Below are 17500 nucleotides of genomic sequence, written 5' to 3'. Positions count from 1 at the left end.
GTTCTGCTTTCCTTTTACCGCGATCCAAAGCAAGAAAACGTGCTGCATGTCACAAATACTTTTCGGATGATTCAACCACAGATAAAGAGGGACAACATGTTCCTGCTATGTTAGGTCTGTTATACTGGCAGTCTATCTGGCACTAGCACCAAAAGGTAAATGGTAAATGGACTGCACTTGTATAGCGCTTTTCCACCTTAGCGGCACTCAAAGCGCTTTACAATGGCCTCTCATTCACCCATTCACACACACATTCACACACCAATGGCGGTAGCTGCCATTCAAGGTGCTAAACCTGCTCATTGGGAGCAATTTGGGGTTAGGTGTCTTGCTCAAGGACACTTCGACATGTGGACAGTCGGAGCTGGGATTCGAACCACTGACCCTTCGATCGTTGAAGGACCCGCTCTACCATCTGAGCTACAGCCGCCCCGACACAGTGACCACCAGAGAAAGACTCCTCTAGGGCTACTGACACCTAGCAGCTACAGTACAGTACTATCCCCCTGGGGCTCAGAACCACAGTTTAGAATCATAACTCAGTCACGCATATGACCTGAGCCACTGACCCCAATTATACTACCCGGTCCATTGGCCAGGTGGTATTATCTTCAGGTTGCTTGGCTCTAGACATGACTACATCTCTCATTGGGAATAGTGAAAGGCACATGAAGACACTGGCCACAGGTTGTACTGTAGTCTTTTCTGTAAGGCTGAAGATGTTATGTTTGTGCTCTTGCTGTCCCTCTGACTGCCATTCCCCATTGCAGGTATACCTCATGTTGACTGGTACTTCTTATCTTTTGTTTTCCCATCAACTACAGAGTTTGTAGTACTAGTAGTAGGTATTCTTTCTTTTTTTAAGATATTTTTTAGGGCTTTTCAGCTTTAATGGTATAGGACAGTGTAGAGAGACAGGAAATGTGGGAGAGAGAGAGGGGAGGACATGCGGCACAGGACCCGAGCCGGGAATCGAACCCTGGTCCGCCACGCAAAGGACTAGCCTTCACATGGTGCGTGCCTTACCCGGTGAGCTACCGGGGCGCCCCTAGTAGTAGGTACTCTTGATGTCCGGGGGCACAAATTGGACCTGACTTCTGAAGTATAATATGAAATGTAATATGACTTCCTGGTCTACTTTACACCATCATTGTCCACCTTTCCCCCTCAGGAGGAGTACAGAGCAGAGGGCATCAGCTGGCACAACATTGACTACATTGACAACACAGGCTGCATCAACCTCATCAGCAAGAAGCCCACTGCGCTGCTCCACCTGCTGGACGAGGAGTGCAAGTACGTTACCTTAAACGAGTGAACCTTCAAGATCCCAAAAACTCATTCTCTCATGGGACACGTCAAAGTCAATTTTATTTATATATCACATGTTCATACAAGCAAATGTAGCACACAGTGCTTTACAGAATAAATAAAAACATGGTTTATTAGTTGGTATTAAGAAAAGTACAATAAGAAAATGGAACAGGATGGTACATATATGGTAAAACAGAAAGAGAAAATAAGAAACAGTAAAACATTAAAAATAATAATGAAAGAATATTAAAGTCGCACTGAAACGGACGTTTGAGATCATCTAACTTCCGTAGTTTGATGTATTTCCGACGCAAACAAGCTTTGAGGGTGGGACATATGTTTAGAGGAATTTGATTGGAACATTGACAAGTGGACGGGTTTTAAGAACTTTAGACAGATTCGATAGAAGGATAGCGTTGATTGATGTGAGATTATTGGCCTACAATCTAAGGTACCTGTTGTCGTCATTGCACGTGACCTACCGATTTCCAGGAAGTAAGAAATTATATACTTTGATGTAAGATAACAACAAAAGTAGAATTTTGTAAATGTTTTGGCATACATCGTTGAATAGGTGAACACTGACCAATTATGTGAACCAAAATGGGACAGAATGCTTTTTTCATTTAAGTGCGACTTTAAAATAAAACTACATGATAAAAGCAAGATTTAAGAGGTATGTCTCAAGATCTCGCTTAAAAGTTCCCACAGTTTCAGCCCTTCGTAGGTTTTCTGGCAGGGTATTCCAGAGGCGGGGGGCGTGAACACTGAAGGCTGCCTCCCCATGCCTCTTGGTCCCGGCTCCAGGAACCGTTAAACGTTCAGTGCCAGACGACCTCAGGGACCTACTTGGTGTATATCATAAAAGCATGCCTGACATTTATTCAGGTGCATGACTATGAAGTTCTTTGTAAACTAATAAAATAATCTATTCTAAAAATCTATTCTAAAACTGACTGGTAACCAGTGTAGTGATTGTAAGACTGGTGTGATGTGAGCCCTCCTTCTGGTCTTAGTGAGGAGACGTGCGGCAGCATTTTGTACTATTTGAAGTTGGTTAATACTGTAGCTTTCGTTGGTAGACCGGATAGGAGAGCGTTACAGTAATCCAACCTGCTACTGATAAAAGCATGCATTAGTCTTTGTGTCGGCCTGGGAGATAAAAAGGTTTCACCTTAGCAATGTTTCTCAAGTGATAAAAACATGTCCTAGTCACATTCTTCATATGGGCCTCAAAATTAAGATCAGAATCAAACTTGACATTTGGTGTTCATTGTAGTTCAGTGTTTTTAATGTCCAGATAGTCTCTCCCTTTTTAAACTTTTTCACCAATGAGCAGCACATCAGTTTTATTCTGGTTTAACATTCTGTGACACCCATGGAGTTATATCAGCAATGCATTCTAACAGGTGGTCAACTGAACTGTAGTCATCGGGTGTTACAGAAATATAGAGCTGGGTGTCATCTGTGTAGCTATGGTAGGTAATATTGTGCCTCCTAATTACGTTATAAATATGCTACCCCTACGTATACGCATATATAGACTGAAAAGTAGGGGCCCTAGAATGTTGGAATATATAGTTTAGTCTATATGCATTTTTCGTCTTTCTTTATGATGTAGGCTGTCTGGCAGCTGTCACGCTGCTAAGCGTTCTAGAATCTGTCATCATGCCCAAGAGAAAAATAAGCTTTTTTATAGAGCTTAAGAAAACGTAGCCTACCCCTTTATCCAAGAAGTAGCCGGCAATGAAAATGTTGCCTTTTGCACACACTGCAAGATCACTTTGTCTGTCGCACACGTTGGGAGTGCAGACATAAAAGATCTTATTCAGACGGCCAAACATAATATAAGTGAAGAATCTGACCACCCTGATGATCCACGGTCCCGGAAAGCGCAGGTTCCAGCGCCGTTTCAATGGCTGGGCCGAGCCAACAACAAGATATTAGGCTACTTCAGAATTGCATGACTTTTTTGGCCTTTTCGTTACTGTTCTGATGAGCAGCCAGTGTTTTGAAAGCAATCGATAATAATAGCCTAATTTTAATAATAAGCTCACCTTATGTGTTTTCTTTTGAAATCAGTCAAAAAATTGCCTACTTTTTTATGAATGCAATACATCGCCTATGTTATATTAGCCTATAGCCTACCATATATAGGCCTATATACGGGTGGGGGGGGTGATCCCGGTTTGGGGATTTTAAATTATTATTAATAAAATATATTATCTTAAACCCCACCCCCTTGGTCTTAAACCGCTACCCCCTAAAAGCATAATGAAAACCTGACTTAATCTAAGAAACACAAATATTAGAGGCTTTGTTCATTAGTGAAATGGATGAATGTTATTAAAGCTAACGTAGCCATGAAAGCTAATGACACGCTAACTGATTGTCTGACTGGGGCACATGAGTGCTCGTTTTTCTTTTTTATGCTCCCCCGTAGGGGTCAGTGCATAATCCCATCACAATCCTCCATAAATGAAAGCCAGCCCCGCACACTCAAAACAAACCAAGAGCCCCACGTAGCCATTAGCCACAGCTAGTCAGCAGCGATGCTAGCTACTTAGCTCTCGGGCTCATCTGGATGCAATAACAAGCGGACGGGAGAGTGGGGATGGTGTCAGGACTGCTTTCCCAGAGCCAAAGGGTCAAAGAGGGATCCCCCCCCCAAAGAGGGATCTGCCCCCCCCCTCCTCATCCCAGGCCCCTCGCATGATATATTCCAACGCACAAAGCAACATGATGCTAATGATAATGAAGTATCCCGAGACACGCTCAAGATTTCACCGCTCATAGTTAAGCTAAGGTCACTGCCTTCCGCGTCTCTAGAGGATAGGATTTGTTTTTCAGGAGTCCATTTATAACAGGCCGGCTCGGTGACCCTGCAAGGCTTGTTACTGTAGATGTGCTATAACCTCCTTAAGACGCGTTTGACTGAGTGCTGAGTAGCGAAGGGGTAGTAGTGCAGCAGAGGGAGCACTTTGCACGGTCGAGTAGAGGGAATCCCATCGGCCTCGTCAGGTTCAAAGGTGACCGGAGACCCACAGTTAATGTATATGCGTAAAGAAAGAGCTGACACAACAGCTCGCTCATTTAAACGAAAAGCGCCCGCCGTCGTCCGACTCCATCAGTCACAGTGAACGTGTCTGTTTTTACAGGCTTGTGCAGAGAGAGAGAGAGAGAAAGAAAGAGCTTCAAAGCTGACAAATTCTTTGTCTTCGGCCCTCTGCTCCCCCCCACACCCCCACCCCCCCCCCCCCACACCACTTCCTCCCCCAGCTTCCCCCAGGCCTCTAACCAGACGCTGCTGGACAAGTTCAAGCGGCAGCATGAGGGGAACAGCTACATCGAGTTCCCCGCTGTCATGGAGCCCGCCTTCATCATCCGCCACTACGCCGGCAAGGTCAAGTATGGGGTCAAGGTGAGAAGGCTCCTGACATGCGGTGTGTGTGTGTGTGAGAGTGCATGCATGCGCACGTGTGTTGATTTGTGCGTGTGGGGGAGTGTACTGTACGTGTGTGTGTGTGTGTGTCCATGAATCAGTGCGGCCATTACTCACGTCGAGTCGTGGTACTACCAGCGCAACAAGCCCATAAGTCAGCGTGCATCGGTGTTCCTGTACATGCTTACGCTGACAGATAGCCTCCTGTGGTCCGTCAGTAGATCTTCCCCAGTGGCACGGCTTCATGACCTGTGCTCCTCTGAGAAAGTGACCTTCAGGTGACCCAAGCCCTTTAGAACAGTACATATCACTTGTATATGCATTGAGAAAGAACGGTGGAGTTCCCCTGTTGTTCCCAGACTGATATTCCTCTATGAGTCCTGCAGCCCCCCTGCTGTGTGCTAATATGAAGCACATTTGTTGCAAAGGCTGAGGGCACTTGTTGTTAGATTTTATATCCCCCCCATAAAAGCTTCAGCTATACAGTAGATATTAAGTTGTCACATATATCTGTTGGCCACTATGCATATGCAAGGTTTACCAAATGTATTAAACGTGTAATGGTAACATGTTAGGATAATGAACATAATGGTTGGCTTGTGGGAAGCTCTGCGTGTGCGTGTGCGTGTGTGTGTGTGTGCGTGTGTGTGCGTGTGTGTGAGTGCGAGTGTGTGTGTATGTCTGACCATGAAAGGAGAATAAGATCCAACACTCCCAGCTTCACTCCCAGCTCTTTAATCCTGTTGAGATTCAGTCAACTGTTCTGTCAGACAGGAGAAATGAACCCCTTCTGATGTGTGTGTGCGCTCGGTGAAGCAGGCGGAGAACGCTGCTGTGAATCTGACATAAATGATGTTCTCATATCCCAGGCTTCCGCTCCATGGGCCTGATCCACGTCATATACCATATGACGATATGAAATATGAAAACAAATGTTGTTCAGGCTACATTATAGATGCTGCCGCCTCAAACCAGAGCCCCTGTAGCTTGGTTGTTCCCTGGGGCTCGTTCAGTGACACAAACACAATTTGTTGATGTGTTTCTAGTGTCTGCCTGTTGGACATTTAGCAGATAGTCTTATTGTCATGCCAAACGTTTGAAGCACAGTGATGTTGGTTAGCAGCCATGGAGTGACGAGTAGTACATTATTTTTGAGTTACACGTGTTTCTGTTTTAACTTTATGGTTTGAGTCATCTGTTGAGATCCATCAAAGCTGCTATCGAGTACGAGAGACCAAAAAACAGTAGTTCCACACTCAATATATCAGCAAAATATAGTAGATAACTCTCCTGACAAAATGATTTTTCAAGAGTGAGATGTGGTTCTGAATATGGTTCTAAACACGGTTCTAGGTCGTGTTCTGAGGAGGCCGTACTCTAGATTGCGCTAATCTCCGCGCCGCGGTCTTTAACAGGACTTCAGGGAGAAGAACACGGACCACATGCGCCCCGACATCGTGGCCCTGCTCAAGAGCAGCAAGAACGCCTTCATCTGCGGCCTGATGGGCATCGACCCCGTGGCCACGTTCCGCTGGGCCGTGCTGCGCGCCTACTTCAGGGCCCTGGTTGCCTTCAGGGAGGCGGGCCGGAGACACACCGTCAAGAAGACCGGTGAGTGGACAACCCTCTACACACACACACAAACACACACACACACACAAATACACGCACGCGCGCACATTCTCACACACACGCACACGCACATTCGTGCACACAAACACACACACACAAATACACGCACGCGCACACATTCTCACACACACAAATACACGCACATGCGCACATTCTCACACACACACACACACGTAAATACACACACACACACACATTCGTACACACAAACACACGGATCGCAGCGGTACACAGCTCATACAGTCCCTCAAACATAATCTTCACACACACACACACTTAAAGGCCCCTGTTACATATTTGCGTATGCGTTACATCCTGCAACCCATACAAACTCTCAGCTCTCTACAGTACAGCAACACATGACAAGCATACGATTAGATGCAGATTTTTCCCCCACAGTGACAGAGAGCAGCTCAGTGGCGCGTCGTCTAAAGAGCATCTGATTTCCCCCGCGGACGCGCTCAGCACAGCGTGTTCCCCTCACTGGGCTGTCAGAAATAGCTATCGCTCACATTTGTTCTTTCGCTCTGGGGCGGAGGAGGAAAAAAAAAAGTTTCCCGCCCGACAGACTGTGTTCTGACTGTTCCCAGCCAGCGTGAGGCTGACTTCACAAGCCCCCCGGACCCCTGTCCATTATTCATCACCATAAAGACCGGCCGCGGTTCTGGGATGTTCAAATATGCATCTAGAACCTCCGAGTCGAGACCAGCGATGTCGTGGCGTGTTGAGGGCGGTTGGGATTCGGCGGTTCGCTCACCGGCTCATGGTGCACAGGACTAGCGCCGATGTTGAGCGCCGTGTTACAGTGCGATCCATTCGGATAACCGCGGTCGTTTTTTTGGCTAATCGTGGATGATTTGCGTTCTTTTCTCTCTGTCTCTTTCTATCTCCCCTCCGACCTCAACCCCCCCCCCCCCCCCCCCACCCCGCCCCACCCCCCTCTCAGGGAACGACGCGGCCGTCCCGTGCGCCGTCATCAAGAGCGTGGACAGCTTCAGCTTCCTCCACCACCCCGTGCACCAGAGGAGCCTGGAGATCCTGCAGAGATGCAAGGACGAGAAATACAGTACGACTCCCAACTCCCACAAACCCTCTCTGCCGCCCGCTCGTACACCCCCGGAGTGAGAGAGAGAGGGAGGGAACGGTTCACCTCAGTCAACATAGCCCGTTCACTCGCCAAAAACGAATTTGTACATTTCCATATTCAGTGCACCCTCCTCACAACTCTCCATTTCAGTCAGGGTCAAACCAATTTCAGCATCACTATCATGCGCTGTCACGAAATACGCCGGCGTCCATATTTAACTAAATGGGTCGCAAGCAATTTCCGTGCCCGACTACCACGTCATTAGAATCCCTAATGAGTTATTAGGAATCAGACTCTATGATTCGTTGCTCAGTGCTTCCCTATGCATGGCTGCTTGCGCAATCGCATTGCATTAATCTGTGTTGACCGGCGGTGTTTACCGATGAGCTCGGCGAGCTCTGCCCACTCGCTCTCTCGCTCTACCCCTCCATCCTCAGGGCTCGGGCGTGGGGGTTGTGGGCGTGTCTTTGCGCGAGCGTGCGTGTGTGTGTGTGTATATCTTTGTGTGTGTGCGCTGTCAACTGTCACGCAGAGTGATGGACACGAATCCGATGGGATCCGATGTCCGCCAGACACCAGTACTTATAGGTTTATCCCCTCAGAGAAATCTCCCCCTCCAGTAGAACCAGAACCGACTCCAGCACGGCTCCAAACCCACACAGCTGTCTCAAATTACCTCCAGACCTTCGGCCTCACCTCAAATCCAATACTCCATCACGCTTGGGCCAATATCTTGATCCAGTAAGCGGGGCTTTTGTTTCGAGGTTCGCGTGTAGCGATTTGGCTCGAACCGTGGCGAGCGAGCCGTTCGGTGTTCAGAGTTAAACACAGTCACGCCCGGAGCCGCGGTGCCGATGTCTCCCACTCCGCCTTGATCCGGCCTGTTAAAGAATAGCAGGAGACGACCAGCTGGGAAATCAGACTCCATTAAGAGGGAGAGGAGAGATGAGGATAGAGGAGAGGAGAGGGGAGGGGGAGGGAGGGGGGGGGGGGGGGGAGGGGGAGGGGGAGGGGGACAGGGACAGTGGGAACTCAAGTTTCAAAATTCAAGATATTTTATTTGTCCCCAGGGAAATTTGTGTCGGACGTAAAGGCTGCCACATAAAAATGCATACAATTATAGTACAGTAACAGACATTAAGTGCGTTCATTTACATGCAACACAACCCCTCATTTCACCCCCTCCTCATGTCCTGAGTTCATGAGATTCACTGATGGAGAATGAAAGACTTTTTATACCTGTTCAGGTATCTTCTCCTGTTTAATTGGACTCTGTAGCGTCTACCTGATGGGTGCAGTTCATATTCTGAATACCGGGCCTAGGGGTCGGCCTGTTTAACCTTCTCAAAGAGCATTTGGAGGGATGCTCCATCTCCCCCACCACGTTCACTGCTGTGTGGACCAGACCTGTCTATTTAGCTGTGATTTTAACTTAACTGATATGTTCCCAAACCAAGCTGAAATTCCATAACATAATATTGCTCTCTATCACCGCATGATAAAATAACATCAATACCCTCTGTCCAACCCAAACATCCTGGGTCTTCACAGTAGAGTCGCTGTCGGATCCCAGCGCACACAGAATTCACACGGACATTCCAAGGCGGATTACTGTCCATATCTACCCCCAAGTATTTGTAAGAATGAGCCTGGATAACGCAGTAGTGGACAATGATCCCCCCACATTTCCTGGATCAAAAAATCATTTCTTCTTTTTTTCTGTCATCGGTCCTCACACCACCGTTCGAATGTTTTAACCTCCAAACTATAGCCCAGACTTGGCAGCGTCTGTTTCCACAAGTCCCAAGATGACAGTGTCATCCGAAAAGTTGACGGTAAAATGTGCTGGAACGATTGATTGTACCATTATTTGTAGATAATATAAAGAGTGTGGGAGAACTCACACGTCCTTGAGAAGTAACATCTGTTTTGATGAGCCTGGACTCATCTATATGGGTTTAACAGACATCTGTCTGGGGTTACTGAGAAGGATGTGTGGTTCTAGGGTATTAAAAGCAGAGCTGAAGTCTGAACTGATTGTAATGTGGAACTAAAGCACTTTACCTCACTATGGGGGATACTGTGGGTTATAGCGTGTGGGCTAATATAAGCCAAAAATGCTACCTTTGGACATATTGAAGAAATAGATTATGATTATTTAAATGAATGAACTTAGATGTCCGTCCTAAGTAAGTAAGTAAGTAAGTAAGTAAGTAAGTAAATAAGTAAGTACGTAAGTAAGTAAGTAAATAAGTAAGTAAATAAGTAAGTAAGTAAGTAAGTAAGTAAGTAAGTAAGTAAATAAGTAAGTAAGTAAGTAAGTAAGCTTTATTTATATAGCGCTCTTCACAGCACGGATGCACAGAGTGCTTTACAGTCCTATACCATAGTAGATGCAGTATGGCAAAGTATGGCGTTATTTAACAGTCCTGTCCCTCTTTCTACTGCAGGCATCACGCGTAAGAATCCACGGACCCCCTTGTCTGACCTTCAGGGGACCAACGCCCTGAATGAGAAATCTACCTGGTATGTCCGTCATACAGATCCACATTGTGTGGTTGCGTTTGGTGTGTTTGTGTGTGCGTATGCGTGCGTGTGTATGCATACTTATCAATAGTGTAAAATCCTGCATCAACAGAGCCTGTTTATCTGCTTTCCCTTTGTCCCCCTCCCTCCCCCCCCCCCCCCCCCTCTCTCCTGTCCCTCAGGGAGGGGTACGGCGTGGGCTGTAACGGGCGCAGCTCCAGGCAGGGTCGTCTGTCCACCACGGGCACGGCGCTGGAGGAGGACGGCATCTTCGCCAACTCCACCAGCAGCAAACTCCTGGAGAGAGCCCAGGGCATCCTCTTGTGAGTGACACACACACACACACACACACACACACACACACACACACACACACTCACTCACTCACTCACTCACTCACTCACTCACTCACTCACACACACACACACACACACACACACTCTCACTCACACACACACACACTCACTCACTCACTCACACTCACTCACTCACTCACTCTCACTCACTCACTCACTCACTCACTCACTCACTCACTCACTCAAACTGTGGTCAAATTACGGTCATGGGGTGATCAAACCATTGTAACTCAGTGTTCATATTCAATCTTTATCTACAGTATATAGCACATTTAACTTCACAGGAGAGATCACCTGGAAATATGTTCCCCGTCTGTAAGTAGCCTTGAGAACCAATGGTTCTGGAGCCTAGTGGCCCATAGGGCAAGAGCCTATCTCCTGATTCCTTAGCGTGAGGCAGCTTGACGTACAAGTCCACCCCCTGGACATGATGCTAGTATGTCACAGGGACTCACCCCCAATCCCAACGCTTGATGCTGAGCGCCAAGCAGGGAGGCACTGGGACCCTTTCTTTTTGTCTTTGGTACAACTCGGCCAGGGATCGAACCCCCGACCTCCCGACCTCAGGGAGGACGCTCTAACCACAAGGCCGCTCCTCATCTCGTCTGTAGGCGGAACAAAAACTACAAGTCCAAGCCCAGCCTCCCCAAGCACCTCCTGGACGTCAAGTCTCTGAGGTACCTGAGCAGCGTGACGCTGCACGACCGCATCACCAAGTCCCTGCTGCACCTGCACAAGAAGAAGAAGCCCCCCAGCATCAGCGCCCAGTTCCAGGTAAAGCGCTGAGATCGCCACCTAGTGCAATCTCGGTGTATTACATTGTCTTTAACGCAGTAGAATGGGAGTGCATTGTTGTTTTTCTCTGCTTGTAGGCCTCTCTGAATAAACTGATGGAGACCCTGGGTCAGTCAGAGCCCTACTTTGTCAAGTGTATCCGATCCAATGCAGAAAAGGTATGTACACTGTATATAGCCACAACAAACCATCTGGTTTGATGTCTGTGTTTACAACTGTCATACAACTAAGACTTGATTGAGAATTGATTGATTGATTGATTGATTGAGAATCTCCCTCTCTCTCTGTCTCTCTCCCCCTCTCTGTCTCTCTCCCTCTCTCTCTCTCTCTCTCTCTATATGTCTCTCTCTCCCTTTCTCTCCCTCTCTCTCTCTCTCTCTCTCTCTCTACGTCTCTCTCAGCTCCCCCTGCGGTTCAATGACACCCTGGTTCTCAGACAGCTAAGGTACACAGGCATGCTGGAGACCGTCCGCATCCGCCAATCAGGATACAGCATCAAGTACACCTTCCAGGTGAGCCCTAACACCAGCCAATCACATTACAGCACGCCATAACTAGCTAAACCAGGGTTACCCAACTGAAAAACATTCAGAGAGGGTAAATGTATTATTTTTGGGCATATTCTGTTCATTTAATGGTTCCATCTCCCTTCTCCCGTGTGTGTTTCTAGAACTTTGTGCGTCACTTCCACGTGTTGCTTCCCCGTGGGACCAGCCCCACCAAGTCGGGCGTCAGGGAGTTCTTCCGCAAGATCCACCTGGCGCCCGCCGGGTATCAAGTGGGCAACACCATGGTACGCAAACACTCCTCACCCATTGCCCTGCTCCTCTGGTCAAACTGTAGATGTTTTTTTGGGGGTAGGTTGTGTCTAGTCACTGACAGACCCCCCCCTCCCACCCCCATGGCAGGTGTTCCTGCGGGAGGCGGAGCGTCAGCGCCTGCAGGCCCTCCTCCACCAGGAAGTGCTGCGGCGCATCGTGACGCTGCAGCGCCGCTTCAGGGCCGTGCTGGAGAGGAAGCGCTTCGTCGACATGCGACGGGCCGCCTGCGTCGTCCAGGTGAGACGCCACGGCGCTGGCTATTGCGTTTACATGTACACAATACACAAAGTTGTTGAAATTTAAATAAATAAATAAAAAGCCATTTTTTAATTTTTCATATCAATAATAAATTAATATCTAAAATGGGTCATGGAACAATTTACCGTGGTGCTGTACTGAGTTAGAATAGTGGTAAAGTAGAGTTCTCTAGCAGCTGGAGAACAGAACAGTTCTCTATTAGCTGGAGTGTTTCTCCTTCCGCCTGCGCTGGGACTTCCTGTGCTTGCGTCCGGAGCAGCGGTCTGGCTCGGCCTCCGGGTGCCGGGTCTCGCGGGCTCTCTTGCAGCCCGGTACGATGACCTCGGCCTCAAACGCAGCCTCCCTAGGCCTCTTCCTGGAGGGGCGGGGTCCCGTCTCCTCTCCCCACCCCAGCGTTCAGGAGGTTGACCAGCTCCGCCTGGCAGAGAGAGAGAGAGAGAGAGGGAGAGGGAGAGAGAGAGAGAGGGAGAGGGAGAGAGAGAGGGGGGATAGAGCTGTGTTGTTTCTGGACGAGGTGCTGAGCAACTCTCTCCAAATTAGTGTCAGACTGAACAAAAACAAACACAGTCAGCTCAGAACAGTGGAACAGCAGGACAGAAACACTCAAACACTCCGATAATCATTTGGAGAATAATAGAGAATGATTACAAAGACACTCAACCGGCAGTTTGAAAAGTGGCTGTTTAAAATGTCAAATTGTGTTGAGGTTAACATTCCAAATATTTGAAAATTACCATTTCCTTACAGAAATAAACCAAAACGAAGAAAGTTGAATAGCCTAGTGCTTTTTTACATTTTACTCATGGCTAAAGGTAAATGTAGCATAGATTTTATTTAGAATTTTACTCTCAAATATATTTATCACAGTAGCACTGTTCATACATTTTAGTCTTCACCTCACAAGAACAAAGAGTCAAGGAATTGAGTTTATAACTGTGAAAAGGAGCCGTCAAAATGTTGTGGTTTGTCCTCAACAAGTTTATTTGGCTAGTCACACTTTCAACTCAAAAATCATTCACATTGTTATCATACATGAAATAACATTCCACAAACTTCTGTTTCTCATAGCCTGCTCATATTGGAAATCTCTCATCACATTTTTTATTTCTCCCATGCAAATTGGCCTTTTGGAATGTAAAGTTTTCATAATCCTGATACAATTCTGAAATGTACTGAAATAAATTAATTTGATGTATTTAAAGGTAGTGTGTGAAATAAATTTGCTGTATTTAAAGGTAGTGTGTGATTCAACTTGTGCTCCTCCTCAGACGTGGTGGCGCGGCTGCCTGTTGCGCCAGTCGGAAGCTGCGGTGGACCCGGCCGTCCAGGAGGGGGCGGCGGTCTGCCTGCAGGCGGCGTGGAGGGGCTTCCGGGAGCGCCGCCAGTTCCTGCTGTGGAGGGACTCCGCCCTGGTCCTCCAGAGGAGCTGGAGACACTGCAGCCGGCTCCGCGCCTCGGCGGCCATGACGGTTCAAGCGGCGTGGAGGGGCTACAGGGAGCGGATGCGCTACTGCGGTTTACAGGAGGCCGCGGTGCAGCTGCAGGCGGCGGGCAGAGGCTACCTGGCACGCCTCAGGTAAACATGCTGGGCATACTAGCTGCGGTTGGCGGGTATGCTGGCTGGAGTTGGTGGGTATGCTAGCTGGGATTGGTGGGTATGCTAGCTGGGGTAGGTGGGTATGCTGGCTGGAGTTGGTGGGTATGCTGGCTGGGGTTGGTGGGTATGCTAGCTGGGATTGGTGGGTATGCTAGCTGGGGTTGGTGGGTATGCTAGCTGGGATTGGTGGGTATGCTAGCTGGGGTAGGTGGGTATGCTAGCTGGGATTGGTGGGTATGCTGGCTGGGGTTGGTGGGTATGCTGGCTGGGGTTGGTGGGTATGCTAGCTGGGGTTGGTGGGTATTGACGTATATGACGCCTTTAGCTGTTTAATTAAAATCTTAAAACTTGAAAATTTCTTTGTTCAGTAGTTGAAGTCAAATCAATAAGGCACTGGTAACACTTGGATCCGATGCAACAGGCTTTATTGCATGTTCAGCAGTAACAGACAATAAGACCGGTGGGCTCGAGAGAGATGACACACAGACTGACTTGTGACAGCGTCTTATATACCTTCTCTGGGTTATCCCCGCCCTTCTAGCTTGACCACAACCCATTTTTTAAAACACACCCCTAATTTGGCACGATTATAATAGTGTATTAACATATACATTGCAAGTGCTTCCCCCTAGTGGTAAGAGTTCCCAGACAATACTTTAATGGTGTATTGAAACTGTATTGTATGTGCTTCCCCCTGGTGGTGGGTGAGCTGATTCACAGTTTTAATTCACCATTAACTTCGTCTCTGACTCATGCCAATTTTTAAAAAACATTTATTTGTACATTCATTCTTGAATCAATGTTATCTGATGAACAGTCTCGTTTATGTGAGAACACCTGCTTTCCCACGCTATGTTGTTTTAATGTTTCTTGCCTGAATCAATGTTATCTGATTTTAATGTTTCAAATTCTCGTTTCCACGTTTCTTTTTGTGAGAACACCTGCTTTCCCACGATTCTCCTCGTGACTCCCCCTCCCTCATGAAAACTCTCCTGATACTATTCTGCTGCTCTGGCTTGAACTCTCTTATTCAATAGACATGTATAATATCATCTTGATTAGAACAAAGGGTTTAGTCTAATTAGGGCCTAATCAAATTAATACACGACAGTTTGGTGGGTATGCTAGCTGGGGTTGGTGGGTATGCTAGCTGGGGTTGGTGGGTATGCTAGCTGGGGTTGGTGGGTATGCTAGCTGGGGTTGGTGGGTATGCTAGCTGGGGTTGGTGGGTATGCTAGCTGGGGTTGGTGGGTATGGTGGGTCACTCAGTCAAACACAGGACAAAAGGCTTGTCTTTTTAACCGTGGCTCTCTAACAGCACGTTTGCCTACATGTTCACTTTAACGATCGCTTACAATCATGACTGTTCCCTCAGGTTCCAAGAACTGAAAGAGCAGCGTTTGAGTGAGAGGCAGCTGCTCAACGGACAGACGAGCCCAGAAGAACAACCGCCAGATCGGATCATGGGCCTGGACACAGACACGTCGGAGGACACCGACCTTCCGCGACAGGAGAGCCAACTCCAGGACCTCTCAGACAGACCTGTGGAAGACTCCAGGTCCGAGTCCTTCGAGGACGATCGAGAGGCGGAGAGAAGCCGGGGTACCGAGGAACCCGGCCACAGAACCAGGTCTAAGAGGGAGAGCAGACGGATGAGGGAGCTGGAACAGGCCCAGTTCAGCCTCGAGCTCCTGAAGGTCAGAACCACCAGTTTAGGAGGCCCTCTCTCAGAGGAGCCTGTGGCTGACGGCGCCCCCTGCCCCCTGGAGGACCACCAGCACTCTCCCACCAGGGGGTCTCCTACTAGCCATGGGAGCTTTGAGCTCCTCAGTGCAGAGGAGGTGGAGGGGCCTGGTAACCCCAGTCAAACGTCAACGGCAATAGGGACCGCCCAAGACGATTCGGACAGACTGGGGTCTCCAATGGACACGCATCCACCAGAAAATGACGTCAACTTGGCCGGAAAGTCCGTCCCCTCGTCCCCTATCGACGACGAGGCTCCAAGGGCCACCTTCTATATCCCCTCGGACCGCTGTTCCAGCCCCATGCAGGAAACTGGGCCGGAGAGCCCCAGCAAGCCCCTCAGAGAACGGAGGGAGTCCACCTCGCGAAGGCCTGTGGTGGTGGTCATCAGCATGCAGAAGGAGAGCCCCCTGGAAGAGGGAGAGATGCTGGTGGCCCAAGCCCAGAGAGGTGCGCCTCAGATTGGGGTAACCGTCACCGTTTCCCCCCCTACTCCCAGCACCCTGGAGGTAGGACCAGCAAAGGGGCAGCAACCCAGGACGGTTACCCAACCTCAGAGAGACTTATCTGGGGTAGAGAGGTCTGCCATGGCAGGACCACCAGACGTTGGGCTTTGCTCCTCAGAGGTGGACATCCAGATCGTTCTGGAGCCCAAGGCTTCTGTTCCTGACGTTCCCGTCAGCCAGCAGGAGAGAAAAGCCGGTCGGCCTGCCCAGGAGAGCAGGGTGCCCCCCAGCACGGGCCTGGAGACCAAGAAGACCCCCACCAAGACCATCAGCGTCAACATGACGGAGAAACCTCCCACCAACGTCACCTCTCCACCCAGACGCAAGCTACCCTTCTCCAAGTGAGTGGGACACCACTGCTCTCTTGGATAGCTTAGTCATATGGGTATAATATCTAAACCATACAGCGGATATGGTATAAAATGTGATACTGTCTTGTTTCCTACAGTATCTCAAAAGGTAGGTAATTCTTCAGAATAACCCTTGTTGGTGTTAATAAACCATTTATAAAGCATCTGTTCATAATCTGACCATCCTTTACAAATCATTTACAACATTTATACACTTTAGTGATCTATTTATCACATTTAGTAAATCATTTATAAATTACTAATAAACCAGTTTTAAATGATTTACTAATGATTTGTATAAGGTATGTGATAATTGGCTGCTCTATACATTATGAATAACCTTAATGCATTGTGAATTCATAAATGTTAGCTCTTTAATGTAGTATGCTCTTTAGAAATACATAGAAATGCTTAGAAATGTCTTTAGAAAGGCTTAATACATGTCTTTAGATTAATCAAAAGGTTTTGTAAATGTTGTAATAATAATTTGTAAACAATGAACAGATTATGAACCAATGCTTTATAAATGGTTTATTAATCAGGCTTATTCTGAAGCGTTACCAAAAGGTATTTGGTATCCACACCCAGACGTGAAGCGTGTTTTTCTCCTGACTGTGTTGCAGGTCAGACAAGGACCTGGTGAACCAGGAGCGCTCCTTGGCCATGCACCGGGAAGAGGCTTCCGGGTCCAGAGCCTTCGGAGGGTCCAGAACCAGAGAGGTGAGGAGGAGCGTCTCACACAAGCGCTTACACACTGACCGCACACGCTGTCAGAGGAGCGCTCAGTTCAAGGGAGTTGGGTGCGTGTTCACGAGTCTATTGAGTTAACACAGCATTTGATATGGTTAATCAGATTCAACAGATAGATAGGTAGGTAGATAGATAGATAGATAGATAGATAGACAGACAGACAGACAGACAGACACACACACACACACACACACACACACACACACACACACACAGCCTGGTGGTTGACGTGCAGTCCCTACTGATTTCTACTGGTGATGCTGCAAACACACACACGTTCATGTATGCGCACACTCTCTCACACAGACGCAATTTTAGCACGCACA

General features: G+C 48.1%; 1 protein-coding gene across 1 annotated transcript in view; it reads left to right on the top strand.

Annotated features, from left to right (window-relative positions):
* LOC311319775 (unconventional myosin-IXAb-like) overlaps nucleotides 1-17500 on the top strand; it is a gene marked incomplete at both ends in the record, with an annotated part of 90386 nt that overhangs the window by 60671 nt on the left and 12215 nt on the right. Inside the window, 14 exons of the mRNA XM_084451379.1 lie at nucleotides 1172-1293; nucleotides 4591-4732; nucleotides 6169-6364; nucleotides 7332-7451; nucleotides 9923-9998; nucleotides 10181-10321; nucleotides 10966-11128; nucleotides 11227-11307; nucleotides 11551-11661; nucleotides 11820-11942; nucleotides 12058-12207; nucleotides 13497-13804; nucleotides 15144-16415; nucleotides 17048-17144. Coding sequence (XP_084307505.1) covers nucleotides 1172-1293; nucleotides 4591-4732; nucleotides 6169-6364; nucleotides 7332-7451; nucleotides 9923-9998; nucleotides 10181-10321; nucleotides 10966-11128; nucleotides 11227-11307; nucleotides 11551-11661; nucleotides 11820-11942; nucleotides 12058-12207; nucleotides 13497-13804; nucleotides 15144-16415; nucleotides 17048-17144 — 3102 coding nt within the window. The remainder of the gene's footprint in view (nucleotides 1-1171; nucleotides 1294-4590; nucleotides 4733-6168; nucleotides 6365-7331; nucleotides 7452-9922; nucleotides 9999-10180; nucleotides 10322-10965; nucleotides 11129-11226; nucleotides 11308-11550; nucleotides 11662-11819; nucleotides 11943-12057; nucleotides 12208-13496; nucleotides 13805-15143; nucleotides 16416-17047; nucleotides 17145-17500) is intronic.

The sequence above is a fragment of the Borostomias antarcticus genome (assembly GCF_949987555.1).
Source record: "Borostomias antarcticus genome assembly, chromosome: 16".
NCBI classification, from domain to species: Eukaryota; Metazoa; Chordata; class Actinopteri; order Stomiiformes; family Stomiidae; genus Borostomias; species Borostomias antarcticus.
The sequence above is the reverse complement of the archived record's forward strand: the minus strand, read 5'-3'. Positions and strand labels throughout refer to the sequence as shown.